Source organism: Erythrolamprus reginae, chromosome 13, assembly GCF_031021105.1.
Source record: "Erythrolamprus reginae isolate rEryReg1 chromosome 13, rEryReg1.hap1, whole genome shotgun sequence".
NCBI classification, from domain to species: Eukaryota; Metazoa; Chordata; class Lepidosauria; order Squamata; family Dipsadidae; genus Erythrolamprus; species Erythrolamprus reginae.
In genome coordinates, this window is record NC_091962.1 from 10,654,041 (window position 1) to 10,668,900 (window position 14,860).

At 42.5% G+C, this 14,860-nt stretch overlaps 1 protein-coding gene across 1 annotated transcript in view; it reads right to left on the bottom strand.

The window, feature by feature from the left end:
• PLCB3 (phospholipase C beta 3) overlaps positions 1-14,860 on the bottom strand; it is a 79,299-nt gene that overhangs the window by 44,941 nt on the left and 19,498 nt on the right. Inside the window, 4 exon segments of the mRNA XM_070766218.1 lie at positions 3,491-3,544; positions 4,388-4,467; positions 8,699-8,842; positions 11,513-11,581. Of these exon segments, the coding sequence (XP_070622319.1) occupies positions 3,491-3,544; positions 4,388-4,467; positions 8,699-8,842; positions 11,513-11,581 (347 nt within the window).

A 14,860-nucleotide genomic window follows, 5' to 3' on the forward strand; every position in this document is an offset into this window, starting at 1 on the left:
AGCACACCCACACCCACCTCTTTTGGCACACGAACCCCAAAAAAGCTTCCCCATCACTGGTCTAGACTCTTCTGGGTAGGCTAAAATATTATTCATCCCATCAAACGAACTTAGGGAGGGGAGGCCGCATGGAACCAAACCCAGCTGGGCTTATCTCTCCCAAACAGAGCGCGGAGGAGGTGACGTCAAAGGAGCTGCGAAAAATGTGGAGATTGTTCCCTGCAGCCACACAACTTTGTGGCGCTTTGGACAATACTCGGCGGGCGAGTCTTCCAGGACGGTCTGAATTTCACGGGCTGCAAGCAGGGGCCAACGTCAAAATTGGTGCTGAGCAATGCCTTGGCTCCTGGCCAGCCCTTGGCAAGAGAGCGGTGGCATCCTCAGCCAACTCCCGAGCAATCCAGACACAACCCAAACTTTGCAAAACAGGAGCCAAACTATCTGCAATCTAAGCTTCCAGTCTTAATAATAATAATAGTAATAATAATTTATTTATTATTTGGATTTGTATGCCGCCCCTCTCCGAAGACTCGGGGCGGCTCACAACTGCAATAAAACAATACAATGCAAATCTAATAGTTAAAATTATGACTAAAAACCCACTATCTTAAAAAAACAATCAATACTATACAATTACAACCACACATAACTCTTAATGGTCAGAGAAGGGGATACATTCATTGTCCCATATTTTCTTCAGGGTACAAATATATATGTAGTTTCTAGAACCGCTAAGTTTACAGGCTGTTCAGATGAGAATACGTTTTATAGAACATATTGGGGTGGCATGCAAAGGAGATGAACTCACTTAAGAATATTTTATATCAGTATCTTAGATTTGTTTAATATAATCCTTTGCACGAGTTATATTCTCATGTTTTCCTACTCAATTTTAGCATATTATACTGCATTTTAACTTATTATTTATTCAAATTCCCTCTATTTTAGCCAATTTTATTGTATTTTAACCAGTCACAGTTTTATGACGACCGATGTGGTCCTTTTTATCGCTTTGATATGGTCGATTGACTAATCAAATAAAGTTGATATTGTAATTGTCCCATGCCTGGCGACATAGATAAGTCTTCAAGGAAGGTGAGGAGAGTGCGGGCAGTTTGAATCTCCGGGGGGAGTTGATTCCAGAGGGCCGGGGCCGCCACAGAGAAGGCTCTTCCCCTAGGCCCCGCCAGACACCCCCATAGCTCTTATAAATAATTTTATAAGAGCTATGGTGGCGCAGTGAATAATAATAACAACAACAACAATAACAGAGTTGGAAGGGACCTTGGAGGTCTTCTAGTCCAACCCCCTACTTAGGCAGGGAACCTCACCCCACTTCAGACAGAGGGTTATCCAACATCTGCTTAAAAACGTCCAGGGTTGGGGCATTCACAACTTCATGAGGCAAGCTGTTCCACTGTTCTGTCAGGAAATTCCTCCTTAGTTCTAAGTTACATCTCTCCTTGTTTAGTTTCCACTAAATTCCATTAGAAGGCAGCATTGCAGGCAAGTTCTGCCCACTGCCACCAGGCTCAAGGTTGACTCGGCCTTCTGTCCTTCTGAGCTTGGTAAAATGAGGACCCACATTGATGGGGGGCCTTACGCCGACTATAAACCGCTTACAGAGGGCTGTAAAAGCAGTGTATAGATCAAAATCCATCCCACCCCTAAAAGAACCTAACAGTAATGACTGTAATGAGGAAGCCAACCTTTTAAACACATCCCTCAGCTCAGTCTTTGCAAGCAGCAATGGTTCACACCCAATATTTCCTAATCGTACCGCAAATAAGTACAACGATCTAATACAAGTCGATTTTACAGAAGATAAAATTGAAAAAGCACTACGCAATCTAAAACCATCTCTATCTATTGGACTTGATGGGCTATGTGCTTCCGTCTTAAAAAAGCTTTCCTCTGCCTCAGCAGGACCTCTAAGCATAATCTTTGAAATATCTTTTGAGACCGGCTCCATGCCCAGCTTGTGGTCACTAGCCACGGTCATCCCTATCTTCAAAAATGGAGACTCCAGTTTAGTCGAAAATTATAGACCAATCTTTGTTGTGGTTAGCTCTGACCCAGCTCCTGCCCCAAGAACTGTGAATGTGGGGGAGACATCCACATGCTGCAGGCCTGTTTTGCCCCCGGTGGAATCTGCTGATGAAGGCTCCTCTGACCAAGAAGACATGAGTGATAGGGAGGAGGAGAGTGTGGCAGACAGCTCAGAAGGAGATCAATTATCTAGCTCCTCCTTGGATTCGGAACAAGAGTTAATGATACAGCCACGCATGCGGAGAGCGATGCATAGGCAACAACAACTGAGAGATTATTATCAAAGAAAATGAGGCCACCTGTGGTTGGGTGGGGCTGTGGTCATTAGTGAGGCTGCTATAAAGAACGGCCTGTGGGTTTGGCCATTGTGGAGGATTATCTGATCATTGTGTTTCGTGCCTGCTTTGCTGTGTTTGACCTTTTGTGTGCTGATTTTTCCCCACTTTGAAACTAAACCAGAGCAAAGTGTGTTTCACTTTGTGAAAGAAGAAGGACTGTGAATTGCCTCACAGCTGCAAGCTAAGTATCACAGAACTGATAAGGGGCTTGTACAAATTACCAGTTTGTTTGGAGACAAGTGCCCTTCGCTATACCAAAAGAGGGCTTAGTTTAAGTGAATTGTCATTATAAAGAACATTGTTTTGAATTTTCAAAGGTGTGTGTGTCTGAAATTTGTACCTGTGAATTTTTGGGAGAAGTCTACCAGAGAGCCCGACAGAACACTCTTTATGTTGTGTCACCTGCAAAGTTGTGGAATCAGTCTTTAACCAATCCCTTACCCTCTACTTAGAGACAAACAACCTACTCTCTAACGAAACATTTGGTTTTAGGAAAAATCTATCCTGTAATCTGCAACTCCTACACTGCAAAAACATATGGGCTACACAACTCGATCAAGGCAAAGCAATGGATGCAATTTACATAGATTTCTGCAAAGCCTTTGATTCAGTGGTGCACGAAACTGCAATCTTTTATCTTCCTTTCTTTCTTTCCCCGTCCCCTCCTGTTTTTCTGTCCTTCTTTCCTTCTCCTTCCCTTTCTTTTCTTTTCCCTTCCCCTCAAGTGCAGAATTCAAGTCCCCATCCCGCCATTCCCCCTCCTACAGAACCAAAATTATTATTATTATTATTATTATTATTATTATTATTATTATTATGTCAGTACAACACAGCAAACAAGATCACTATGCTGGATTTCATATTTCATCACCAGTCGGGCGCTTCCCAATTATTATTTATTTATTAATTTATTTATTATTATTAATTTATTTATTAGATTTGTATGGGGCGGCTCACAGAATAGATACAAGCATAAGCATGTAGCACAAATCTAATAACTTAAAATACAACTAAAAACCCTAGTGTAATATGCAACCATACAGTACAAAATGAAGATGCGGACCACCAACCCAAAAGAAATCTAGCAAGGGAAACCATCTCACCTCTTGACGGGGATCCTCCCATCTTGGTTCACCTGGATTTTCAACCGGGTGTAGCTGCAACCGCACAATAAGAACATAAGGACATAAGAAGAGCCCTGCTGAATCAGGCCAAAGCCCATTGAGTCCAGCATTCTGTGTCCCACAGTGGCCCACCAATTGTCCATGGGGATCTTGAGCAGGAAGAGAAGGCAAGACCCTCTCTTTCCCTTGACCCCCCCCCCAACAAAAGGGACCCAAGGGAATCCTGCCTGCCTCAACCAACATAGAGGCGGCACTTGGACATCCGTTTCAATAACCACCGATACACTTGGCATCCATGAATCTGTCTAATCCTGCCTTGAAGCTATCCAGGCTGACAGCTGTCATGACCTCTTCTGGAAGGGAATTCCATCAACCAAGGACCCTCTGGGTGAAGAAATATTTCCCTTTATTTGTCCTCACTGAGCTTTGGAAAGGGCCCCTTCATCCTAGTATTGTGTGATAAGAGAAAATAATTTTTCTCTATCCGCCTTTTCTATCCCATGCGTGATTTTATACACTTCGATCAAGTCACCCCTTCAACGCCGTCTCTCAAGGCTGAAGAGACCGAGGCGTTGCAACCTGGTTTCATAAGGGCAGTGGCTCCATTTCCTTTGATCAATTGCGCACAGTCAGTTCTCAGAGCAGGAAGTAGAGGTGGAGCTGCTTATCAGGGTCGAAGAGATAAGCACTCCTGAACCCATCTCCCTCCCCCCCCCCTCAATCGACATTTAATGCAATTCTTCTCATGTCAAAGAAATTGCGTGGGCCGGTGCAGTTTGCAAACGCAAGGCAGGTCAGACGGTGCGTCTGCGAATTAGGAATCCCGCCCCCACCGCTTCCTTTATCCGAATGGTGGCCGGAACAAAAACCACTTACACTTTTTGCAAAGAAGTATTCCGGGAAGCGTTTTGCGCGAGGACGTTGGTGGCCAGCTTGAACACTTCCTCGGCCCAAATCTGGAAACAGAAGAAGGAAAAGGGGAGGGGGGGAGGGGGGACTTTAGTCCTCAGATTACGACGGCTCGTTTAGTGACTGTTCAAAGCTACGACGACACTGGAAAAAAGGCTTGCGACCACCGCAGCCTCGACATGGTCACCTGATCAAAATTCCAGATGCTTGGCCACTGTCTTGTATGACGGTTGCAGTGTCCCGGGGTCACATGATCCCTTTTGGACAAGCCAAGTCAATGGGTAAGCCTAGGTTCACTTAACAACCATGTTATCAACGTGACCAATGACATGATTCACTTAACAACTGTTCCAAATACAGTGGTACCTCTACTTAAGAACTTTTCTAGATAAGAACCGGGTGTTCAAGATTTTTTTGCCGCTTCTTAAGAACCATTTTCTACTTAAGAATCCGAGCCCGGAAAAATTTCCCAGGAAATTTGAGAGTGATACAAAGGCCTGGTCAGTTTCCTGCCATTCCCTCTTTAATCCCGGCCATCTCAGGCTTTTCTGGGCTGCCAGAGGAGCCTTTCGGTGGCGCTTAAGGAGGCTTTGGCAGTCCAGATCGAACTTTTTTTTTTTAAGCCTTAAAGTTTTGAATTTTTTTTTATTACCCTCACCTCACCTTCTTCCTTGGGAGCGACTGTCCTCCTCCTCTTCTTCTTCCTCCTCCTCCCACCCAAATTCCAAGATTTATTTCTTTCCTAATGGGTTTGCATACATTAGTTGCTTTTACATTGATTCCTACGTGAAAAATTCCTTCTACTTAGGAACATTTCTACTTAAGAACCTGGTCATGGAACGAATTAAGTTCTTAAGTAGAGGTACCACTGTACTCTTATTTATTTATTTATTTATTTATTTATTTATTTATTCTATTTTTATGCCGCCCTTCTCCTTAGATTCAGGGCGGCTTACAACATGTTAGCCATAGCACTTTTTTAACAGAGCTAGGCTATTGCCCCCACACTCTGGGTCCTCATTTTACCCACCTCGGAAGGATGGAAGGCTGAGTCAACCTTGAGCCGGTGATGAGATTTGAACTGCTGACCTTCAGATCTACAAGTCAGCTTCAATGGCCTGCAGTACAGCACTCTACCTGCTGCGCCACCCCGGCTCATCCTATACGCTTATACTCATGATGGCGAACCTATGGCACACCTGCCACAGGTGGCACGCGGAGCCTTATCTGTGGGCTTGTAAGCCTTTATCTATCTATCTATCTATCTATCTATCTATCTATCTATCTATCTATCTATCTGATTTGTATGCCGCCCCTCTCCGCAGACTCGGGGCGGCTCACAACAAAAACAAAACAATATATAACAAATCTAATAATTAAAAATCACTTAAAAACCCCTTATTAAAAAGAAAACAGCCCTAGCTCAGCACTGGCCAGGTGATTTTCGGCTGGCCCTTCCAATGCCTCCCCTCCCAGGAGTCTCCATGTGGCCCATTTTGGATGCCAGGTGATTACAACGCTCGCTCAGAAGCCCTGGGAGGCCGTTTTTACCCTCCTCGGGCTCCAAGAAAGCCGCTGGAGCCTGCTGGGGTGGTGGTGGTGAAAAACGGGACTACTGGAAGTCTGGAAAGTGCCCCTTTCTGGCCTTTAGAGGCTTCAGGGAGTCCTGCTAGGCCCATAACCGAAGTATGGAGAGCGGGGTCATGTTTGCATGCGTGGGGGGGTTGTATGTACGGGGGGGATGTTAGTACAAGGTACATGGTTGTTAGGGTTTGCCATTGTAAACTACCTATTGTAGTCTCTTGTACTATCACTTTAAATATTTTGGGCTGGTTCGCCATAAGAGGGCGCCAGTGCTCCTTCCCTCAATGGTGCTTTAACGCTTATTTGCTTTTGCTTTGCCTTGAGGGGGGAGTGTATTTGCCTAGTGCTTATTATATTGGAGGGCTTAGTGCTTGTTATGGATTGCTTCTATTTTGTATATATGTAAATAGTACTTATTAAGCATAACTAAGTCTGTCTCTTTTTTCTTTGGCTTTGCCACACATCCACACTCTGTTAAAATCCTCTGCTCAGTGTATGTCAAAGGTCTCATAGCCTAGCTATACCGAGAGATACCAACAGGGGGGAATTGCGCCCACATGCGCAGGGAGGGTGGAGCATTGAATTATGGATGTGGGCACACACGCTTTCGGCACCCGAGGAAAAAAAGGTTTGCTGTTACTGACCTATACTCTTGTTTTTCTGGCCACAACTTGACAATGCAACCCAGCAAACACACCGGCCCGCTTTGGAACAGCGGCGACTCCCCAAAACAGGATAAAAGTTTCTGCCTTTCTAGATTTCAGCCGGTTTTTAAACATTAAGTCCGATCACCGTCTGCCAGAAGTTTGGCAGATCGAATCTCAGTAGGCTGAAGGTTGACTCAGCCTTCCATCCTTCCAAGGTCGGTCAAATGAGGACCCAGATTGTTGGGGGCAATATGATTACGCTTAGGGAGGGCTGTAAAGGACTGTGAGGCGGGATATAAGTGCTATTGCTATGCTACTGCTATTTGATTTGGAGAGCGAACAGACGCCATTCAAGGACGTTGCGAATTCAAAAAGAAGCAATTTTTCACCCAGGGGGCAGATCTGTTTTCAAGCCAAAACGGCTTTCCAAAAAGACAGCCCAGAGGATGAGCAATCTTTGGATTTCTTTGCAAATCTGAAAGATAAGATTCTGGCTATTTAATCCCACAGGGTAAAAACGAAAAGCCCTTTTTATTGCACGGTTCCATTAAACCGCGGTTTAAAACACTTTGTTTTTAATTGTTACGGCTTCTGGCATTTCGGTGCCCGGATGTTGCAATGAAAGAGATGGTTTTCGTTGACGAGGCTTTTTAAAAAGTTTCCCAAAACGTTTTTGGGGAAAAGTTTTTAAGAGACGTTCGGGGGAAAAAACCCCCACCCCATGACTTTGGAAGAAACGCCGTGAGAGACACAACGGTTGCAACCATCCGTGATTTTTGTAAATGAGAACAGTAGGCCATTAGCCGCTGGCAACTCTGCCAGAGAAATTCCCTGCAATTTATTTAGCTTAATTAGTAATCCAGAACTAAAAAGGGACAATTGCCTGGACAGGAAATTTGGAAGCAACGGCATTCTGTCTGCACAATTTAGACAACCATCAAAATCAAGATGGAAAAAATATTCTGGGATCCTCGGTCCCCCAAGCACATCAATTCCCGGCATGTAAAAAAAAGTTAGCTTCCCAGGGAGAAAAAAAATTCAGACAGATTTGTACCTAGTAGTATAGATCTATTTCGACTTTGACCTTGTTATGGCCTCATCAGGCAGACATACCCTTACTGGGATTTGAATCGATTTGATTCGACAGAAAATCAACCATATACAGTATAATAATAATAATAATAATTGATTAGATTTGTGTGCCGCCCCTCTCCGAGGACATACACACACACACACACACACACACACACACAATGATAGATAGGTAGGTAGGTAGATAGGTAGATATAGATAAATAGAGAGAGAGAGATAAATAGAAAGATAGAGATAGATAGATAGATAGATAGATAGATAGATAGATAGATAGATAGATAGAGGGAGAGAGAGAGATAGAGATAGATAGAGATAGAGAGAGAGAGAGAGAGATAAATAGAGATAGATAGATAGATAGATAGAGAGAGAGAAATAGAGATAGATAGATAGATAGATAGATAGAGATAAATAGAGAGAGAGAGAGAGAGATAAATAGAGATAGATAGATAGAGAGAGAGAGAGAGAGAGATAAATAGAGATAGATAGATAGATAGTGAGAGAGGGAGAGATAGATAGATAGAGAGAGAGAGATAAATAGAGAGAGAGAGATAAATAGAGAGAGAGAGAGAGAGAGAGATAAATAGAGATAGAGAGAGAGAGATAAATAGAGATAGAGAGATAAATAGAGATAGATAGAGAGAGAGAGAGAGAGAGATAAATATATATATATATATATATATAGAGAGAGAGATAAATAAAGATAGATAGATAGAGAGAGAGAGAGAGAGAGAGAGATAAATAGAGATAGAGAGATAGAGAGATAGATAGATATAAATAGAGATAGAGAGAGAGAGAGATAAAGATAGATAGATAGATAGATAGATAGATAGATAGATAGATAGATAGATATAGAGATAAAGAGAGAGAGAGAGAGAGAGAGAGGCAGGCAGGCAGACAGACGTGGTATAATTTTAGGTCTAAGCTCATGCAGGTTTCACCTCCAGAGCTTCCTTACCTTTGCTGTATTGTCTTGGACAACTGCCATGAAGTTGAGGAAGCTCACATTAACCATGTCAGGTCCGTGAACCACAGTCAAAAGTTTATCCTCCGGTTGTTGTTCTGGACCTCCAAAGCCCAGGGTTTCCCGAATTTTGGGATCCTTCAAAAGACAGGAAAAGACACAGAAGAGCTGGGAGAAGCACGGAGGCTGTCCAGAAGTACGTTTTTTGTTAAGATTCCAACGTTTCTCAACTTCCCTTGGCAACTTTAAGGCACGGACTTCAACTCCCAGAATTCCCAGGCCGGTGTTTTCATTTTCAATTACATATTTACAACCTGGAATTGTTGAGTGTTAAGCTTTCTTTTAAATTGGCCACACTCTATAGACATGGCGAACTTCAGTTACTGTGGATTTATCAACCACGTCTGCTGGAATTTTTTCCCAGTAGATCCTTGGAACAAACTTCCAGCAGACGTGGTTGATAAATCCACAGTAACTGAATTGAAACATGCCTGGGATAAACATATATCCATCCTAAGATAGAATACAGGAAATAGTATAAGGGCAGACTAGATGTTGTGAAACTCCCTAACTCAATAAGTCACTGTATCTAGCCCAGAAAAACATAGTTAAAAACAAATCCAAGCTTAATGCATTGGGGATGATGTTATGGCTACGTCCTTCCAGCAGGCTAAGCTATTACCCTGGTCATCAGATTATTTTAATATTATTTCCTTGTTTTATTTCATTAATGGAGAGACTGGCTGACTCCACAAACCCCAGGCATCTTGCGTATTAAAAAGTACAAAACGGGGAGACAAAAATAATGGGCTTTCAACAACAACAACAACGACAAAACTATACCCAAAATCTTTTGCATGGAGCGTGCCAGGCTGCCAAGGCTCAACAAACCACGGTTTATACTCTGGGAACAATCTACAGTTTGTATACTACAAACCACAGTTTGTTCTCTGGGAAAGTGCTCCGAATTTGGGGGGGGGGGGGGTTTGCCCTCCTCCAAACACACCAAGGATCAGAGTTTGGAATGTAGAGTTGATCAGATCAGTCAGCCATGATTCAACAAACCGCGGTTTAAATCGTGGCTTTGTGCATTATATGACCTTCCTTGGCACGGGTGCTAAGGAAAGGACACAAAATAGGAATCGCAGGATACGGTAACCATCATATATACGACACAGTCGCTAAGCGGCCAAATTTTGATCACGTTGCACTAAAAGATATCTAAAGTCCTTTTCAACTCCGTCATATAGTTAGTGTTGCTATCCTACCCTACCATTTTCTATTCTATTCTAATCCATTCCATTCCATATTTTCTACTCTATTCTATTCTATTCTATTCTAATCACTACCCCTAAATCCTTCTCTCTTCTGAAGTTTTTGCTAACACAGAACTGCCAATGCAATACAGTACTCAGATTGAGGATTCCTTTTCCCCAAGTGCATTATTTTACATTTGGAAACATTATAAAATAATGCACTTGGGGAAAAGGAATCCTCAATCTGAGTATTGCATTGGCAGTTCTGTGTTAGCAAAAACTTCAGAAGAGAAGGATTTAGGGGTAGTGATTTCTGACAGTCTCCAAATGGGTGAGCAGTGTGGTCGGGCGGTAGGAAAAGCAAGTAGGATGCTTGGCTGCATAGCTAGAGGTATAACAAGCAGGAAGAGGGAGATTATGATCCCGCTATATACAGCGCTGGTGAGACCACATTTGGAATAATACTGTGTTCAGTTCTGGAGACCTCACCTACAAAAATATATTGACAAAATTGAACGGGTCCAAAGACAGGCTACAATAATGGTGGAAGGTCTTAAGCATAAAACGTATCAGGAAAGACTTCATGAACTCAATCTGTAGAGTCTGGAGGACAGAAGGAAAAGGGGGGACATGATCGAAACATTGAAATATGTCAAAGGGTTAAAAATAAGGTTCAGGAGGGAAGTGTTTTTAATAGGAAAGTGAACAGAAGAACAAGGGGACACAATCTGAAGTTAGTTGGGGGAAAGATCAAAAGCAACATGAGAAAATATTATTTCACTGAAAGAGGAGTAGATGCTTGGAACAAACTTCCAGCAGACGTGGTTGGTAAATCCACAGTAACTGAATTGAAACCTGCCTGGGATAAACATAGATCCATTGTAAGATAAAATACAGGAAACAGTATAAGGGCAGACTAGATGGACCAGGAGGTCTTTTTCTGCCGTCAGACTTCTATGTTTCTATGTATGTTTCAGCTCCAAGATTTCTCAGCAATGTCTTTCCTGCCTAGGGAATTCTGGGAACTGAAGTCCACACCCTTGAGAAGAAGACTTCAGTTCCCAGAATTCTCAGCAGCAGCCACGCAAGGAAATTGAGAATTGAAAAGATGGAAATGTTGTGAAACTCCCTAACTCAAATAAGTCACTGTATCTAGCCCAGAAAAACATAGTTAAAAACAAATCCAAGCTTTATGCAATGGGGATGAGGTTATGACTACGTCCTTCCAGCAGGCTAAGCTATTACCCTGGTCATCAGATTATTTTAATATTATTTCCTTGTTTTATTTCATTAATGGAGGGACTGGCTGACTCCACAAACCCCAGTCATATTGCGTATCAAAAAGTACAAACAGTATAAGGGCAGACTAGATGGACCATGAGGTCTTTTTCTGCCGTCAGTCTTCTATGTTTCTATGTTTCTATTCTATTCCACATTTTCTGTTCTATTCTATTCCTATTCTATTCTATTCATGGCCAGGAAGTCGAACAGATTTGGGGAACCATCCTTCCCTACCCACTTTTACAGTTTCCACCTATAAACCCCGATTTACCTTTGGCAGCTTGGCATAACGTCCGGTCCGAGTGTCTCGGATGTAGCTGATGTCCAAAACGTCCACTTCCTGTCAATTTGGGGATGGGGAAACAAGCAAAAAAAAAAGAATAAGAAGAAGGAGGAGGAGGAGGGGGAAAAATAATGCATTTCTTCAATTAATGTGCCTTATTAGCATCATGGCCCATTTCTGCCACCTTCTCCTGCAGCGACAAGAACCGCCAGATGTGTTAATTAGGCTAGATAACGAGGTCTCCCTCCACTTTGCCCCCCACAACAAAGAGTGTATTAATTTTAGACTTAGATTTCTTTTGTTTTTTTTAATTCTGCAGCCACAAACCTCCTTTTTGTAAAAAAAATATTAAAAAAAAAGCCCTCCAAGAGCTGGCTTTTGCATAATTGAAGAAAAGGGAAAAAGGAAGGGGGAAACCCCCCCCCCCAAACAAATCATAAACAACAAACATTAGTGTTTATTATATTGTGCTGCCCATTAAGCCAATTTGTCCATTCGCGCACCACTTCCCCATTGAAAGGAAAACAGCACAACCCTTTCACGCCACGTGCTTGGGTTTCCATTAATTGCTCCGTTTATTGCAAAGAATAATGTGCTTTTAAGAGTCCTTGACTTACGGCCACAAGGGAGCATGGCATTTCTGTCGCTAAGTGAGAAACCGAAGTGGTGCTTTGCTCCGTTTTTACGAACTTTCTTGCTTCAGTTAAAGTGAATCATTTCAGTTGTTCCCGTTAGCCACACAATGGTTACGTGAATCTTCGGTCGCCGGGGTGGAGGTGGTTATGTTATTGTAATTATTTATCATGTGATTATTCTCTTTTATTTGTTTAATGTTTTATACCTGTGAGGTTTTTTATATTCTTGTCAGCTGCTTTGAGTCACCATGTGCAAATAGACAGCAATACTCTGTGGACTGCATTGATTGCCGATTGGTTTCCGGGCACAATTCAAAGTGTGGGTAATGACCTATAAAGCCCTACATGGCATTGGACCAGAATATCTCAGGGACCGCCTTCTGCCGCATGAGTCCCAGCGTCCGGTTAGGTTCCACAGAGTCGGCCTTCTCCAGATCCTGTCAACCAGACAATGTCACTTGGCCTAGGGGAAGAGCCTTCTTTGTGGAGGCCCCGGCCCTCTGGAATCAGCTCCCACTGGAGATTTGCACTGCCTCCACCCTCCTCGCCTTCCGAAAGAGTCTTAAGACTCACCAATGTCACCAGGCTTGGGGCAATTAGGTCTCAGACGCGTGTCCAATGAAATGAGATATATGTTGTATGATTGAACTAGTATGATTGTTTTTAAATATTGTATCTTTAGACTGTAATTTTAAATTTAATTAGATTTGCCGTTATACTATATTGTTGTATTATATGCTGTGAGCTGCCCCGAGTCCTCGGAGAAGGGTGGCAAACAAATCTAATAGATAGATAGATAGATAGATAGATAGATAGATAGATAGATAAATAAAAATTTCCTAAAACTTAATTTAATTAAATTAATTTGACTTCTATGCCGCCCAATACCAACAGGACTCAGGGCGGCTTGCAACAGTAAATAGAACATACCATAAACAAAGTCAAATATTAGTTAATAATCAATCAATCAACATTGACTTTGCCTGTCAGAAAGTCGCCAAATGGGAACTCGTGACCCCGGGTTCCCCGCAGAGCACGGGGGGGGGGGCCCTCGTACGGCTGCGACACTGTGGCCATGCCCCCTCTCCTATTGGAGGTCGTAAACGGAGGACTATCTGTGTAATGTAGTTTAAAACAGGGGTCTCCCCCCTTGGCAAACTTTAGGACTTGTGGACATCAATTCCCAGAATTCTGGGAGTTGAAGTTCACAAGTCTTCAATTTGCCAAAGTTGGAGAATCCTGGTTTAAAACAACGATGGTTGGTTTGTTTGGGGTTTCCCCCCACCCTTATCTGGGGGCTTTTTAGGAATCTCTAAAAAGGGGAAATTTTGGGGGCATCCCATCCTTTCACCCCTCCTGGGCTGGGCCAAGACGTCTGTTAGGTGATGAGGAGTAAGTTGTGCGCAGAGCAGAACGTGGAGGTTGCAAATATACAGCTAGTATTAATACTACTACTACTACTACTACTACTACTACTAATAATAATAATAATAATTTATTAGATTTGTATGCCGCCCCTCTCCGAAGACTCGGGGCGGCTCACAATAATAATAAAAAACAATATTATAACGAAACAAATCTAATATTACAAAAGAAGCATATAAAACTCTATCATATTTAAAAACCAAACAACACATACATACCAAACATACAATATAAAGAGCCTGGGGAAAGGTGTCTCAACTCCCCCATGCCTGGCGGTATAGGTAGGTCTTGAGTAGTTTACGAAAGACAAGGAAGGTGGGGGCAGTTCTAATCTCCGGGGGGAGTTGATTCCAGAGAACTGGGGCCGCCACAGAGAAGGCTCTTCCCCTGGGGCCCGCCAAATGACATTGTTTAGTCGACGGGACCCGGAGAAGGCCGACTCTGTGGGACCATATTCCAGAGATAGGAGCAGTACTCCAAATAACCAGACCACGTACATTAAATGTGTAAATATTATTTACATTAGGCAAATATCGTAATCAGTAGCAGCCCTAGACATTCACAAATACAGCAGTCTACCATCTAAATTCATATACAATGCAAACCTCAATCAATAGATATGCAGACCAGCCAGTGATGGTCTCCTACAGGTACGGTCAGGTACGCAGAACTGGTATAGAAAAATTATGGTCAGGTACGCAGAACCGTTGAAAAAATTTGAATTTTTTTTCTTTTTTTTCCTTCTGGGCTCCGGGGATGCTTTTCCTATCGCAGTAAATGAGGTTGAATGTGTATAATTTTAGAAGAGCTGTGCATGTGTGTGTATACATATGCATACAGTTTATATAGTAGATAATGTCTATTTTGGTGAGCCTGTGTGTAATATGTAGAATAGAATAGAATAGAATAGAATAGAATAGAATAGAATAGAATTCTTTATTGGCCAAGTGTTATTGGACACACAAGGAATTTGTCTTGGTGCAGATGCTCTCAGCGTCCATAAAATAAAATATACATTTGTCAAGAATCATGTGGTACGACACTTAATAATTGTCATAGGGGTCAAATAAGCAATGAAGAAGCAATATTAATAAAAATCTTAGGATATAAGCAACAAGTGACAGTCATACAGTCCTAAGTGGGAGGAAATGGGTGATAGGAATGATGAGAAAAACTAGTAGAATAGAAGTGCAGATTTAGTAGAAAGTCTGACAGTGTTGAGGGAATTATTTGTTTAGCAGAGTGATGGCGTTCGGGGAAAAACTGTTCTTGTGTT